Raw genomic sequence first — 15103 nt, forward strand, 5'->3', positions numbered from 1 at the left:
ATCTGAGAAAGATATAGTTTGGTATTAATCAGCTGGAAAATTAAGAGATGTCCATGGAAAAATAAGCATCCAGATGGCAGCATATGTTGCTCCAAAATTTGAACATATTATTCTGCATTAATGACACACTCCCATACCATGACGAGTGTCCAGTGACGCTGATAATAGCTTGGATGGTCCTTTTTGCCATTGGCCTTGACATTTACGCACAGAGATCTGACAGTATTCCTTGAATCTTTATACACTCACCTAAAGGATTATTAGGAACACCTGTTCAATTTCTCATTAATGCAATTATCTAATCAACCAATCACATGGCAGTTGCTTCAATGCATTTAGGGGTGTGGTCCTGGACAAGACAATCTCCTGAACTCCAAACTGAATGTCAGAATGGGAAAGAAAGGTGATTTAAGCAATTTTGAGCGTGGCATGGTTGTTGGTGCTAGACGGGCCGGTCTGAGTATTTCACAATCTGCTCAGTTACTGGGATTTTCACGCATAACCATTTCTAGGGTTTACAAAGAATGGTGTGAAAAGGGAAGATCATCCAGTATGCGGCAGTCCTGTGGGCGAAAATGCCTTGTTGATGCTAGAGGTCAGAGGAGAATGGGCCGACTGATTCAAGCTGATAGAAGAGCAACTTTGACTGAAATAACCACTCGTTACAACCGAGATATGCAGCAAAGCATTTGTGAAGCCACAACACGCACAACCTTGAGGCAGATGGGCTACAACAGCAGAAGACCCCACCGGGTACCACTCATCTCCACTACAAATAGGAAAAAGAGGCTACAATTTGCACAAGCTCACCAAAATTGGACAGTTGAAGACTGGAAAAATGTTGCCTGGTCTGATGAGTCTCGATTTCTGTTGAGACATTCAAATGGTAGAGTCAGAATTTGGCGTAAACAGAATGAGAACATGGATCCATCATGCCTTGTTACCACTGTGCAGGCTGGTGGTGGTGGTGTAATGGTGTGGGGGATGTTTTCTTGGCACACTTTAGGCCCCTTAGTGCCATGTAGTTGGTGAAATGTACATCATCCTTCCGATTTGTCTTTGGGGACCATTGTTTTAACAGTGCAGGATTACTGAAATCTGTGGGCAAAATGGCAAGCCTCGACCCATTCTTGCTCCTCTTCTTCTTCTTTCGGCTGCTCCCATTAGGGGTTGCTACAGCGGATCATCTGTCCACATATGGATTTGGCAAAATTTTACACCAGATGCCCTTCCTGATGTAACCCTCCCCATTTATCCGGGCTTGGGACCAGCACAAAGAAACACACGATTTGTCTTGCTCCATCCATCCATCCATTATCCAACCCGCTATATCCTAACCACAGGAGGCTGCTGGAGCCAATCCCAGCCAACACAGGGCGCAAGGCAGGAAACAAACCCCGGGTAGGGCGCCAGCCCAACGCAGTTGTCTTGCTCCTAAAGGACTAAATTTACAAATCGTGCCATTTTGCCTTTATCAGCATCTTCCATGCTGTCTCGCCTCTTTTGGACGTGGCGTTGTAGATTCACAAGACACTTTCGTGCAGAGTTTCAAATGACTTAGCTAGTGGACCGAAATTTTAACAGAAACTCCACTAAAGATAAAACGCGAACACTGCGTTGTTAAGGTTTTGTCGCGGAACGCGAGATTGCAATCAGCGCATGCGCAGTAGGTTCTGACTGGACCTCTTGACAGTTTTGCTTTCGCCTCTCATGTGACAGTTCATTGACGTGTATTTGTCACAGCTGACAGGCTATCGCCTTAATAAATGCGCTTCATAATAAAATAGTGCGAATTTCTTCTGCACGTAATATATACAGTTTATATGTACAATATATACAGTTTCGTATTCTACTAACTAGAGCCGTTTCCGGTGCATACAGGCGCTACACGATTAATCTTTTTTCTCTTTATAAATATAAATACGACAGTCGTGTGTCTGAGGAGCGGAAGGATTTTGCCCTGGACTCCCCTCTGAACGAGGCGGGATGCGAAACTTAGTTTCACTTTTAATTTGTCATTTCCGTAATACTTTTCTGCTGCTTTGCCGTAACATGATGGCATCAGCTGCGTCTTCAGTGTGTAATGAAATGTTTAATTGCAACGTATGTTTTTTTCCGGTTCAGGAAGAGCCAGTCGCTCTACCCTGTGGGCATAAATTTTGCACGAACTGTATGAAAAAATCCTCGTCTGAGAGGGCCGATTGTCGCTGTCCTCAGTGCCAGTGTGTCTTCGCTCCAGAGGCGCTTTGTAAAAACGCCCATCAGGTTGAAATGGCAGAGCAGTGGACAGAAGTAGGATCTTCTGCGACAGAAACCCTGGACGTGGACTGCGATGTGTGCATTGGAGTAAAGCGCAAGGCGGCCCAGACCTGCGTGACTTGCCTGGCGTCCTTTTGTGAAACTCACATTCAGCCACACAAACAGTCAGAAGCTCTGAAGAGGCACAGACTGGAGGAGCCGACTAGTAACCTACAGCAGAAACTTTGTCCGAATCACAGAATAATGTTGCAGCTTTACTGCAGGACCGATCAGACGTGCGTCTGCTTGCTGTGTGTCGCCGTGAAACACAAGGATCATGAGCTGGTGGAGATGGAGACCGAGAGAGTGGCGAAGCAGGTAAGTGGCGCTTCAGATCTTGCTATAAAATTACAAACACAGGACATCTAATGTACATCTTGTACAATAGCACCACTGAGGTCGCAACTTACATTACTTTCATTAGCATGTTTATTGTATGCAATAGGTTTAGTTTTAAGGTCACTGGAGCCAAAGTCCGTCCATCCATCTTACAAACCCACTTATCCCGAGCAGTGCTGAAGCATAGGCATGCATAGGCTGTGGTTCACGCCCTGCATTGTTATAAACAATGGTTCTTTAACGGCAATGTTTCTTTAGTGGGTATATAGTTCCTCGCAGAACTATTGTTTGATCACTATTTTAGGGGTTTTTGAAAGTAAAGTTGGTAGTTTGTGCTTTGTAAAACTTTCCAATATGTAGAAAAAAATCGAAAATGTTTTAACTATCGTAGGCTACCTGGCAGAACCTGGACTTCCCCCGTGTTATTGTATGGCCAAAGTCCTTTTAAAATTATGACTGGTATTTCACAGATCAGTTACTCTCTGTTCATGGCTATTTACTATATGGAGTCTGTTATGAATCTAAATAAATAAAGGTTCTTTCCGGAACCTTTATTTAGATGGTTCATTTAAGGAACCAAAACTGGTTTCCCTATGGCGTCATTCTGAAGAACTACTCTGGCACTAGGAGTGTGCGATCTGTATCGTGTACGATAATATCTTAATTATTGTTTTAACGATGTGCGTGCTGACATTACCGAGTATGTTACTAAATTTGCTTAAAAACACACACACGCCTTGAGAGACTTCGCATTATGTCTACATGTAACCCAACAGGACAGACTACTGCGCTTGCGTGCCCGGTAAGCGCACCACACGTTAAACCGGGCGTAGCAGCCCCAACAGAATGAGCGAGCAAACAGCGCCAGGGGATCGTTAGTTTTAATTTGCAAGACATGGATCACTCGCGTGGAGGTGGTCCAGCTTTGAGAAGAGTGGTGTTGCCTAAAAGACGGCAATCTGCAAGCAGTGTTGGAAATCGTTTGCAGTTAAAGACAGCTCGACAACTAACTTGCTTAACTATCCGCGAACTGATATTAATATAATACGGAGTACTGTGCTGGGTCAGGCAAAAAAAAAAATCCGTTCGAATGTATTATTAATCCGTCCGAACAAATTAAGTGATTCGTTCGAACGGATTTTCTTAATTTCCGTAAAAAGCATAAACCTATCGAGCGCGTTTTCTTTTCGTAAGCCGTCTTGGTTGGGGGTCCTCGATTCCAAAGCACTTTTTTTCTTTCATTATTTAAAACAGGCACAGATCCCCGCCTCCTCGCCCCGCTCCATCCGCTCCTATGGCTGCAGAAGTTGGATCAGGTGATGGCACAAGGGATAGAGCGTAAAAGAAAAAAAAAAGTCTTTTAGCAGCGATTACAAATTGGGAAAACCTGCAGAAAAAGTACCTGTGCATCCCCGCCTCAAGCAGCCCTTCTGAGAGACCTTTCAGCACAGGAGGAAATGTTATATAACACATAACCGCGCTGCTCTTCTGAAGCCAGATGATGGAAATTGACTTGTCACACAACTTGAAGTATCCTCAGTAGAATTTTACAATTGTTTCTTTTGTGTTTTTAATTGCTTACTTATTTCCTTGTTATTAAAAGTGAGGCCGACCCTGTGGAAGGTGGCCTGGAGGAAGAAGCAACAGCTGAGAAGGACAAAATAATAAGATACTCCTGCAGTGAAAGGAATGCAGAAGAAGGTTTCCACAGGCTTTGATTACTTTGCACATCCCCAGTCCAAAGGTCTTGATCTATTTTTATGTTATCCCCTCCAACAATCCCCAGAACAGAGTATGCTGTTAATGGGGTAAAAGTGATTGCTAAACATGGTCTTAACTAGTAAGAGTACAAAGCTGTCAATACTAATACTCTACGAGACAACACTCCCGACCTTGGCAACCTGTTGCTCCAGAAACTACAGAAGTGTATTGAAAAGAGGAAGAGACAGCTAATTTAGGAGGCGTGTCTCTCTTTTCTTTTGTTGGCAGCTACCATGGCAGCCTATAGTGATAAACACACACACACACACCCTGGAGTGAGGTTGGGTTGGTCTGTATCATGTCACTCCACCCCCTGAGGCAAAGAGAAAGCAAGGTGCAGGAAAAGGAATTCAAATGAAATTGAATTGAACAATGCAGGACAACGAAGTTGAATGATTTCTCGGTTAATCATCAGTTTTGCCAGTGTCAATGCTAGTAATCAATTCAATCAGTCAACAAGATGCCAACCCAGTGGATGCCAAATGGGTGAGGGATGCCAGTTTCACTTTTCAGCTGTGACACCAGAAATATGAAAAGATCTGTACAGTTTACAAACAAGATTAAAACATTGGTGAAAGTCTACATTAAAATACTTTTATTTTCTCTGTTATGATTCAGACTTGGCAATGGACTTACTTCACACGCAATCCAGATATGTTTGTAACTTAAGAATAATAGATATATGCAAGAATACTGTACATTAATATACAGACAAAAGACAATAACAAACCACACAAAAGATAAAGGTTAGCCTGGCTTAGTTGAGCTTTTAATCTCCTATAGAACAATGCACACAACTTATGAATACTGATCTTTTTGTTCATGTGGTTAGGATATGTTCTTTATAGGAAGCCTCTCTTGCCTACATGCAAGGGTGGATGCAGATTCACATCCATACCCAGGACCAAACAATTGCGGGTTAAGGGCCTTTCTCAGGGGCCCAATGAAGTAGAGTTACTTTTGGCATTTACGGGATTTGAACCAGCAACCTTTTGGTTACATGTTCAGTCCCCTCGCCCCAGAGCCACCACTCCGCCTATATATATATATATATATATATATATATATATATATATATATATATATATATATATATATATATATATATTGGAATGTGGAGTGAGTTAGTGTTGTGGTGGAAATGAACATCTTAATTAAAGAAACTAACTTATCTTCTAGACAAGTTTGATAAAACCTTTTAATCAGTAATGAGGGAAGGGAAAAGTTTGTCCCTCTGCATAATTTATTGCTCTTCAGCTAAAGATTGAACAGGGAGTTTTATTTTACAGCATGATCAGAATGGTCCATTATTAAAGGTGTAGGTCTATTTTATAAGCAACTGAATTTTCATAACAGTGTCAGTCAATGCAAACATTTGCTCTTGTTGGTTTGTTCGTTTACACCCAAATGATCTATATAAAATAAAAGTCTATTTTTCTTGTACCCCTTGAAATTTCTGTGTATTTAACAACTGTCCAATCTTGTTAGATATACACCATCTAATCACTTAGTCATCCTTCAGAACATTTTGTTTATTACATCTTTGTCTTTGTTGTTCACATGACCTTTATCTGGTTTCCTGATAAGCCTGAGTGGGATTCTGACATTTATTAACTCTTTATGCTATTTCTTTAAGTTTCTTTTTTAGTGTTAAAAGACATCTATTGGTCATCACACCATGAAACACCTTCAAAGGAAAAAAAAACTATTAAGTGACTACTTTTTGTTATAAATAATTTTTTATTAAAACAATTATATAAAGGGCATGGTGGTGCAATGGTAGCTCTGCTGCCTCACAGTAATGAGACCTGGGTTTGCTTCCCAGGTCCTCCCTGCATGGAGTTTTCATGTTCTCCCCGTGTCTGCATTGGTTTCCTCCCACAGTCCAAAGACATGCAGGTTAGGTGCATTGGCGATTCTAAATTGTCCCTAGTGTGTGCCTTGTGGCGGGCTGGCACTCTGCCCAGGATTTGTTGTGCCCTGTGCTGGCTGGGACTGGATCCAGCAGACCCCCGTGACCCTGTAGTTAGGATATAGTGGGTTGGGTACTGACTGACAATTATATATGTAAAAATATTTTTTCAAGTCTATTTAAAAAAATACTCCTTTTTTTCTGAAATAGCAATTTTTCATTTTAATCCTTAATCTCTCAAACTGCATGTGAAGAAAAGCCAAGCAAAATTCAAGACAACTGAGTCCCCTTCTTCAGGCAAGATGTAATCCCTTGAGTTGCCTCGAAAGCTTGCATATTGTAATCCTTTTAGTTAGCCAATAAAAGGTGTCATTTTGCTTGGCTTTTCTCTACATTCATAATGGCTAACACGGTCCAACACCCTAGTACTACAAACTGTATGTGATAAAACAATTCTGTCTCCAGATTTGGATTCAGGTCCCTATGATCTATAAAACAACATATCACATTTTTGACAAAAAACACAAGAATTTATTGATTTTTTTGCTAGTCTTATCCAAGAATTTTGTCTGCTTATTTCACTTTTTTGCATTACAGTGTCATTTGGTGGGGACGGGGGACCGCACCCCACCTTCTCTTAATCCAGGAAGTGCTCTTGGGCAGGAGCAGCGCTGGGTCCAGTTGTCATTGCCTTGCTAGAACAAAGCACCTATGTGAGGGTCAGGCTGTCTCTTCTGCAACCCAGATTTAAATAAGAATTACATGCCATGATGAAGCACCCATTTTGAAATTTCAGTTGTTAAAGAACTATCAAGGAGGAGGTGAAGAGTATTAGGAAAGGTAAAGTTGAGCCTAAATGAACAGAACAGTGAAATAGGAAATGGTTTGAGCTTGCACGTTATTGACATTTATATATGTGAAAAAGCTGATGACCTCCCAAAAGTAACAGGGTCTGCTAAGGAGGTACTTGTTGATTTGGAAATTGTAGTCAGAGAAGTGCTGCTTTGATTAAATAAGCATGTTGATGTGTTAACAAATCATCAGGACCAAATATTTATCCTTGAGTGCTTAAGGAAGTTAGTGAACATATTTAAACTATTTAACTTTTCAAAAAACTCTGAACACTGGATACATTTCTAAAGAATGGAGGCTAGAAAATAATATCCCATTGTATCGAAAGGGTGATTGGGCTGATCCAAGATTAATAAGTAAAATTAATTGTGCATCACAGGTAAATTAGTGAAAGCCATTGAAGAAAAGATCAAGCAGCGCATGTCAAGAAAAACAAAACTTATTCAAACAGGGAAGGTCGTGTTGTATTAATATGCTTGAATTTTATGAGGAAAGGAAAGACATGAAATGTTTGCGTTCAAACTAAAATAAGTAGGAATTCATGGCAGGGTGTGTAGGTAGGTACAAAATTGGCACACACAATTCAGTTTGGGTGCCAAGCTGAAGCACAGAACTGGCAAGGTGATCTCTGAAGTTCTGCCTGTGCCATGCACCAGTCCAGGTAAGAGTGAGGAAATTAAGACTAGACACATGAATCAAATCTTAGTTTGAGGGAGAAGGGCAAAGTTGAATTGGGCATTGGACTCTTTTCTGGAACAGATGGGACCTCTTCTGCCATGATGGTTACAGCTGGACTGGGTAGAGGTGTATGAGTGAGTTAGGTGACAGGATACAAAGGGTTATGGTTAGGGGGACTCTTTTCCAGAATAAGGTGATGTAGTGGTGTCCCTCAGGGCTCAAGAGCTGCTACTCTTTTTAATATGCATAAATGACAAAAAGTAAAACACGTAAACATGAGTTTGCATTTGATATGAAACTAGGTGGAAGGTAATTAATGTGGAATTAGCTAAAATGTTGCAGAAGGATCTGGACAGCATGCATTGCAGACTTGGGAAGGTTTGTGGCAGATGACATTTAATGTAAGTAATTGAAAAGTATTACACGTAAGAAGTAAAAAGTTTAGTTTTCAATGCACAAAATGGGGTCTGAAATTTGAATATACTCCTTATGAGGAGAAGGTAGGAGTCATAGTGGACTTAAGACAATCAAAATATAAGACAGCGTATTGGGTGTTGGGAAGATGCGCTGATAGAGCGTTGCCACACCCACCACTGTGTCCGATAAAGCTAAAATGAATGTTCTGTAATAGCACGGTGTGTGAACAAAGATGGTTATGCTTAAGTTATATAAAAAAACAAACTAGTGAGGTCTGAGTACTATGTACAGGAAAGAAGTAGCAGTGTTTGAAAAAAATCCAGAGAAGATCGACTAAGCCAATTCTGGGCCTGAGAGGTATAAGCTATTGTCATGTCAGTCTTCAAAAAGAGGGCACTCAGAGTCTCAGGAATGCAGCAGAATTAGGCTTTATTTGCGTGAAGAGCACTCAGTGATGGGCAAACCCTATTATTATTACAATTTCTATCTCCAAAAACATTTGTCTCTTTCATCTGGCTGCCAATATTCCATCATCTGCTCTCCTGTCTCCAACTGGTACCACCAATATCTCCCAGTTCACTGGGTGTAGCATCTTTCCCTGTCTGACAGGGCCTAATCTCGCCTAGTCCTGCTCCTGCGCTTGCCACCAATATTTACAACCTCAAGTTCACATTCCTTGTCTGTAAGAAATAAATTCACTCTTCTCACCCTTCAGTGCACACCCGACCTTTAGCTTATAGTATATTCTTGGTTTCTAGCTTATCCAGATACATAAAAATAAACAGGCCTGAGCCTTTCCAATATAACCTTTCAGTACACAATACTTATTAGTTTACGTGTTCATTATTCATGGTGACTACATGTCAATCAATAGTAAAGTAAATATTTCCCTCTATACTATGTGAGAAATGAAAGGAGTCGAGCCCTTTCGGTTTAAACAAACAAGACATGAACTGGTGGAATAATTGAAATGTTTAAATTTATGAAGGGAATTAGAGCAGTGAATCCCAGCTGTTACTTTAAAATTAGTTCAAGAAGAACATGAGGGCATGGCTAGAAACTTGTTAAGGACATGTTTCACACAAATGTTAAGTTTTTAAGAACCAAAGACACATGGAATGGAATGACCCAAGTAGTGTGGTGGAGAGCAGGACTTTAGGGACCTTCAAAACTAGACTTGATGTTATGTTAGACAGTCTAGGTGAAGAGGATGGACAAGCCTGTTGGCCTGAATGGTCTGTTCCCATCACAATTGTTTTAATGTTATAATGTCTTTTAAAAATTTTCTGAACTCATTTATTCTTGTAATTCTATTGAGTTTGAAAAATGAATGAATTGATAAAGTCTTTTTTAAAGAATAAAAATATCTAATAAGGAATCATTTGTCAGTGGCCTGGTGTGATATTTTCAGTAGGGAGCGCAGCTGACAGAAAGTAAGTTAAAGATGTCATTGCACATCTAATATATAAAGCAGAGTCGATGTATGTGTATATGTTTGTTTGTCCGCTATACAAATCTACACCGGGCGTCTGATCACCACCAACCTGGACATTGGGCTGCTTTGTGACCAGGAGGAGGTCATGGGGTATATTTGGTTGGCAAAAATGTCCTTGGTCAAGCGCAGGACACCTTTTGACCGACACAATGTTCACAAAAAGTCCCCGTACTTATCAGCGACAAGATGGCTGCACTTTACAACAGACGTTAACGGCGGCGCAATCTAGCGGCACGTTTGGTCCCCGTGCGTCTTTCCATACCCACTATATCCTAACTATAGGGTCATGGGGGTCTGCTGGAGCCAATCCCAACCAACACAGGGCGCAAGACAGGAAACAAACCCCGGGCAGGGCGCCAGCCCATCGCAGCCCTGTGTGTCCATAGACATAGAATTACTAGACGGCCGCATGACCAGCAGCATTGTACAGGTCACCTTACAATAAAATTAAACAATATTAGTAAAATTAAAACAAAAGAATGTAATTAAAAGTGAATGTTATGAAAAACTATACTTAAGACAACAGATGAAATAGTTAAGTTGCACACCATGGTAATGTGAATCTTGTGCATGTGATTGAAACCATCCAAACATTTACAGTAAAAAGATCAAACAAAATCTTGTTTTCATATTAGACAAGTTGCCTACTTAAACAAATATTCAATATTTCCTTATGGATATGCAAATATTGACTACATCTTTTAGCAGCATGACCAAGAACAATTAAAAGCATTGACAAGTCACGTAAAAGTCATTTATTACTCTTCTGTCATCACACAGGCGCAGATGGACGTGAAGCGAAAAGAAATCGAGAGCTCAATCTGGAAAAAACAGAGACAAGTGGCCTTGACTATAGCAGCCATAGAGGAGCTGAGGGTAAGTTTTGTGTGAACATTCACTCACGATGACAAGCAAGGCTGAGAGTTGAGGACACCGCTGGACTCATCTTCAAATTTGTGAAACATGGTGGGGGGTTACCCTTGACGAGTCAGTTATTGTCACTCTTAAGACATCATTAAACAAGCAAAAAGTACAGTCGTGGCTAAAAGTTTTGAGAATGACACAAGTATTGGTTTTCACAAAGTTTGCTGCTTCAGTGTTTTTAGGTCTTTTTGTCCGATGTTTTTATGTGATACTGATGTAAAATTACAAGCATTTCATAAGTTTCAAAGGCTTTCATTGACAAGTACATTACGTTTATACAAAGAGTCCATATTTGCAGTGTTGGCCCTTCTTTCTTTTTCAATACCTCTGCAATTCACCCTGGCATGCTGTCTGTCAGTCAACGTCTGGGCCAAATCCTGACTCGCATAATCAATGCTTGGAGTTTGTCAGAATTGGTGGGTTTTTATTCGTCCACCTGCCTCTTGAGTTCTCGATGGGTTTAAGGTCTCGGGAGTTTCCTGGCCATGGACCCAAAATTTGGACGGCTGGGTGCGCTGTCAAAAGACACTGCCTGTTAAAGCCCATTGTGGCACTTCTTGTGTGATTTTGGGCCATACAAAAATAAATTGAAACACTTACATGATCATCTGAAGGTCTCATGCTGTGTGTCAACATATTGGCAAAGACTTGTCCTCTCTTATGACCTTTCCCATGGTATGCAAAATTCCAATATAATATGAAGGTGTGCTATTGCATTAATGCTTTCTTCTTCGTTTTTCATCTAGCATTTATTTTGATCACTTTCTGACTCACAAAGCCAAGGTGCAGGACCAAAACTTGAATAGGATATTAGATCATAAGTGGGCTGAAACCTGCCCATACAGCACTGGGTAGAAAGTAGGAACTGAAAAGATCGCCAGTTTTTCACAGGGCTCACTAACACACCCACACAGGTCAATCTCTAATAACCAATTAATCTAACCTGGATGTGTTTGGGGATGTGGGAGGAGAACCAATACAGATATTGTAATACTGTGCAAAAGTCAGTCAGCCAGCCATTGTCCAACCCGCTATATCCTAACACAGGGTCATGGGGGTCTGCCGGAGCAAATCCCAGCCAGCACAGAGAACAAGGCAGGAACAAATCTCATGCAGGGTGCCAGCCCACCGCAGGGCACACATCTAGGGATGTGCAATCTTTCAGGCAGCTGTGCTTCCCTATGCACCCCTCTAAAGGACATGTAACTCAGTGTATTTTCCATCTTCCTCTGATCAGCGCTCTGCACAAAGAGAAATACAGGAATGTGAGAAGACCTTCACTTCTGTCTTCCAGTCTATTCAGAGGCTGAGATCAGATGTGACAGTGCTGATAAGAAATTATGAGCAGAGCGAAGTGAGAAAGGCTGAGGAGCTCATTCAGCAGCTGGAGAAAGAGATAGAGGAGCAGAAGAGGAACATCTCCATGATGGCTGAGCTCTCACAGACTGACGACCACATTGACTTCCTTCAGGTAACATTCACACTCGTCATGTTCCAGTTTATACCATGCCCTTTAGCTTCTTTGATGTCTCCCTTTTCTCTTTTTACTCATGTAGAAGTTCTCATCTGTACAAGATCTTCCTATAGATGGAGACACACCAAGCATCCCTGCCGACAGACATTTGTTCCCTGGTTCTGTCAGAATGGACCTGTGCAGCCTCAAAAAGTATCTGAACACAATGAGCAGCTTGGAGTTTGTGGAAATGAGACAGACGGGTGAGTTGTGTGTCTTTATGTATGCTGGAAAAATACTAAAGTGTCGTTTCTTTAGTGCAGAGAGAGAGAGACAGAGAGAGCCCAATGTAGGAGCAAAATTGAGCAATTCTTGAACAGCGAGGTTTATTCTTTTTTTTTTTCTTCCTCTATTCAGGACTTGAAGAACCAAGCTACATCTTGCAGAACCTAATGGAGAGAAGTTTTCTTTTGAAATGTAAGAGTGTTATATTTTTCAGAAATTAATTTCATGATGAGATATGCATCTTGCCTTGTAAGGATATGGTGCTTTTGTAACCCTGGCACCAAGTGCTGCTGGGATTGACACTGGCTTATGTGATACTGATTTGAATAAGAGTTCACAAAATTGAATGGATGAGTGAATGAATGGATGAGTAGCACATTCACTCATTGGTTGGCATTGCTTCTCACAACTCCTTGGACTCGAGCTTAAGTCCCCTGCCGTTGGCATTGCCTATGTGGAGATGTCCCTTCTCCCACAAGTTTTTCGCTACTTCTCATATTCCAGGGACTGTCTTGTGAGTTAATTGCCAGCACTAATTTGGGTTCTGTGAGCTCTCAGAGGGGCTGTCAGCCCATCTTGGATTTGCGCCTGCTTTACTTTTGGGATAAGATGTAGCTCCCCACATCCCTGAAACTGGGATAAGTAAAGCCCAAATAAATGAAGGAATGAATGTAAGTGAGTGCATTCTTAAATGGACTGGTGTCTCTGTCAGGACTGGTTTTCTGTTTTGCATTTGTTGCTTTTGGAATTAAAACTTGCTTTTCTGATACTGTGAGACAGCGGCACAACTCTTCTACTCTCATTGACACTGTGAAGGGGGGCCACGGCCATTACCCATTACTGGATGGAAGGACTGGGAAAGAAAGCATCTGCAGGCCATTACCTCCCCCGGGATGTTAGAGGGCAGCCCTGTTGGGTTCTGCTGCAGAGCCCTATGTTGGCCTTTCACCACACCTGGGAGTGATTCCAGGTCTGATTAATGGAACACTCCCAGGGCCTGTTTAAAACGAGTCACCTCACTCCATTCAGGGAGTCAGAGTTGGGTGGAATAGGGTGAAGCCTGCCAGAGCAGGAGTGGAGGTGGAACAACAAAGGCAAAATAAAGGAAGAAGAATGGACTGTATATTTAGTGCTTGGTGTACTGTGTTATTGAGGGGGGCAAGGTAGACACACTTCCCATGTGGAAATAAATGTGTGCTATGCTGGACTCATGTCTGCCTGTCTGTGTCGGGGTTGGGGCAGCTGCAGAATCCCTAGTTTCCACAAAACCATTTCATCTAAATCAAAATAGCAGAGCACGTATGCTAAAAATAAATTGCAAACCAGCGATCCCATGATTACATGCCTAGGTTATCTCTTATTGTTATAAACTTTGTTATTAAAAATAGAATTAAAGTACCTCTGAAAGCTGTATTTCTCAGGTTACAGAGAGACAGACAAACCACATGCACTTTCTGTTTGAATGCTGCCATTTTTGGTCTTTTTGACTTTACAGGAGAGCGGGTTTCTTCATTTTCTCTTTTTCTTCTTCACTCCTTTTAGACGCCTGTCCTCTCAGTCTGGACGCCAATACTGTAAATGGAAGCCTCCGCATCTCTGAAGAGAACACGATGGTGAAATCTAACACTGTAAAAGCCCACTACCCAATCCACCCTGACCGATTTGAGCGATGGCCCCAGGTCCTGTGCAGAGAGGCTCTGTTTGGCCGTCGCTACTACTGGGAGGTGAAGTGGAGCGGAGAACACGCTGATATTGGAGTTGCATACAATGGCATTTGTAGGAAAAGCGGGGATTCAAAATGTCTCCTTGGAGGCAATGACAAGTCCTGGAGTTTAGTCTGCTCTGGCTCCCGTTATTCTGTGCGGCACAACGGTGTGGATACTGTAATATCTGCACCCAGCAGCCAAACGGTTGGAGTCTATCTGGACTGGCATGCTGGCACGTTGTCCTTTTATAGCATTTCAGATACACTGACTCTTCTGTATAGATTTCATACCAGTTTCACTCAGCCACTCTATCCAGGTTTTAGAGTGACTGGTAGTGTGACAATCTGCCAGCTGAATTAGCTGGAATATTGAATGCTATCATTTACTGTAGGAATTGTCTGTTATATAAGGGGGCTCTATGGACCAAAGTGGGAGGACAATCAAAAATGTCAGGAAATTTAAAATTTTATCATCGGGTCAATGTCAATTTATTTATATAGCACATTTTAAACAACATTGGAATGCTGTGGCCAAAGTGCTTTACAATAATCGAATAAAAGAAAAACATACAATTAACATAAATAACATAAATAGAAATAAATAAACATAAATAAAAATAAATAAACAGAAGTAATGTTACATAATCACAATGAGGAAACAATCAGAAGGTCACGGAATGCAAGTGAGCAGAAATGAGTCTTTAATCTCGTTTTGAACAGTTCAGTTGTAGACGACTGCTTTATGTGATGAGGTAAAGAGTTCCACAGGCGAGGAGCAGCAGCTGTCCCCCTTAGTTTTACACTTGGTATGAGGGACAACAAGAGACAACTGACCAGAAGATCTAAACACTCAAGATGGCTGGTGTAAAACACACAATTCGGATAAATAAGCAGGAGCGAGCCCATGTAAAGATTTAAAAACTAGCCGCAAGATTTTAAAATCAATTCTCAGCCAGTGTAAAGAAGCTAATATTGGAGAAACTG

The 15103-nt window shown here is 41.4% G+C and overlaps 1 protein-coding gene across 3 annotated transcripts; it reads left to right on the top strand.

The window, feature by feature from the left end:
* Positions 1-1745: 1745 nt before the first annotated feature.
* On the top strand, positions 1746-14589 carry LOC120536879 (tripartite motif-containing protein 16-like). Of its 3 annotated transcripts, none has more exons than XM_039765412.1 (6): positions 1746-2616; positions 10533-10628; positions 11914-12147; positions 12233-12392; positions 12547-12606; positions 13957-14589. In XM_039765412.1, the coding sequence occupies exons 1-6, from the start codon at positions 1987-1989 to the stop codon at positions 14478-14480; spliced, it is 1704 nt and encodes a 567-aa protein (XP_039621346.1). In that variant the 5' UTR covers positions 1746-1986; the 3' UTR covers positions 14481-14589. The 3 variants fall into 3 exon arrangements, with proteins under 3 accessions (XP_039621346.1, XP_039621347.1, XP_039621348.1); XM_039765413.1 differs by having other exon boundaries at positions 11971-12147; XM_039765414.1 differs by lacking the exon at positions 1746-2616 and adding an exon at positions 6725-7150.
* Positions 14590-15103: the final 514 nt, after the last annotated feature.

Source organism: Polypterus senegalus, chromosome 10, assembly GCF_016835505.1.
Source record: "Polypterus senegalus isolate Bchr_013 chromosome 10, ASM1683550v1, whole genome shotgun sequence".
NCBI lineage: Eukaryota > Metazoa > Chordata > Cladistia > Polypteriformes > Polypteridae > Polypterus > Polypterus senegalus.

Bases quoted from the DNA above. Each gene is read 5' to 3' on its own strand.
- LOC120536879 (XM_039765412.1), top strand. From the start codon at position 1,987: ATGCGAAACTTAGTTTCACTTTTAATTTGTCATTTCCGTAATACTTTT. The intron at 12,148-12,232 runs GTAACATTCACA...TTACTCATGTAG, and splicing joins ACCACATTGACTTCCTTCAG to AAGTTCTCATCTGTACAAGA. The intron at 12,607-13,956 runs GTAAGAGTGTTA...CACTCCTTTTAG, and splicing joins GAGAAGTTTTCTTTTGAAAT to ACGCCTGTCCTCTCAGTCTG.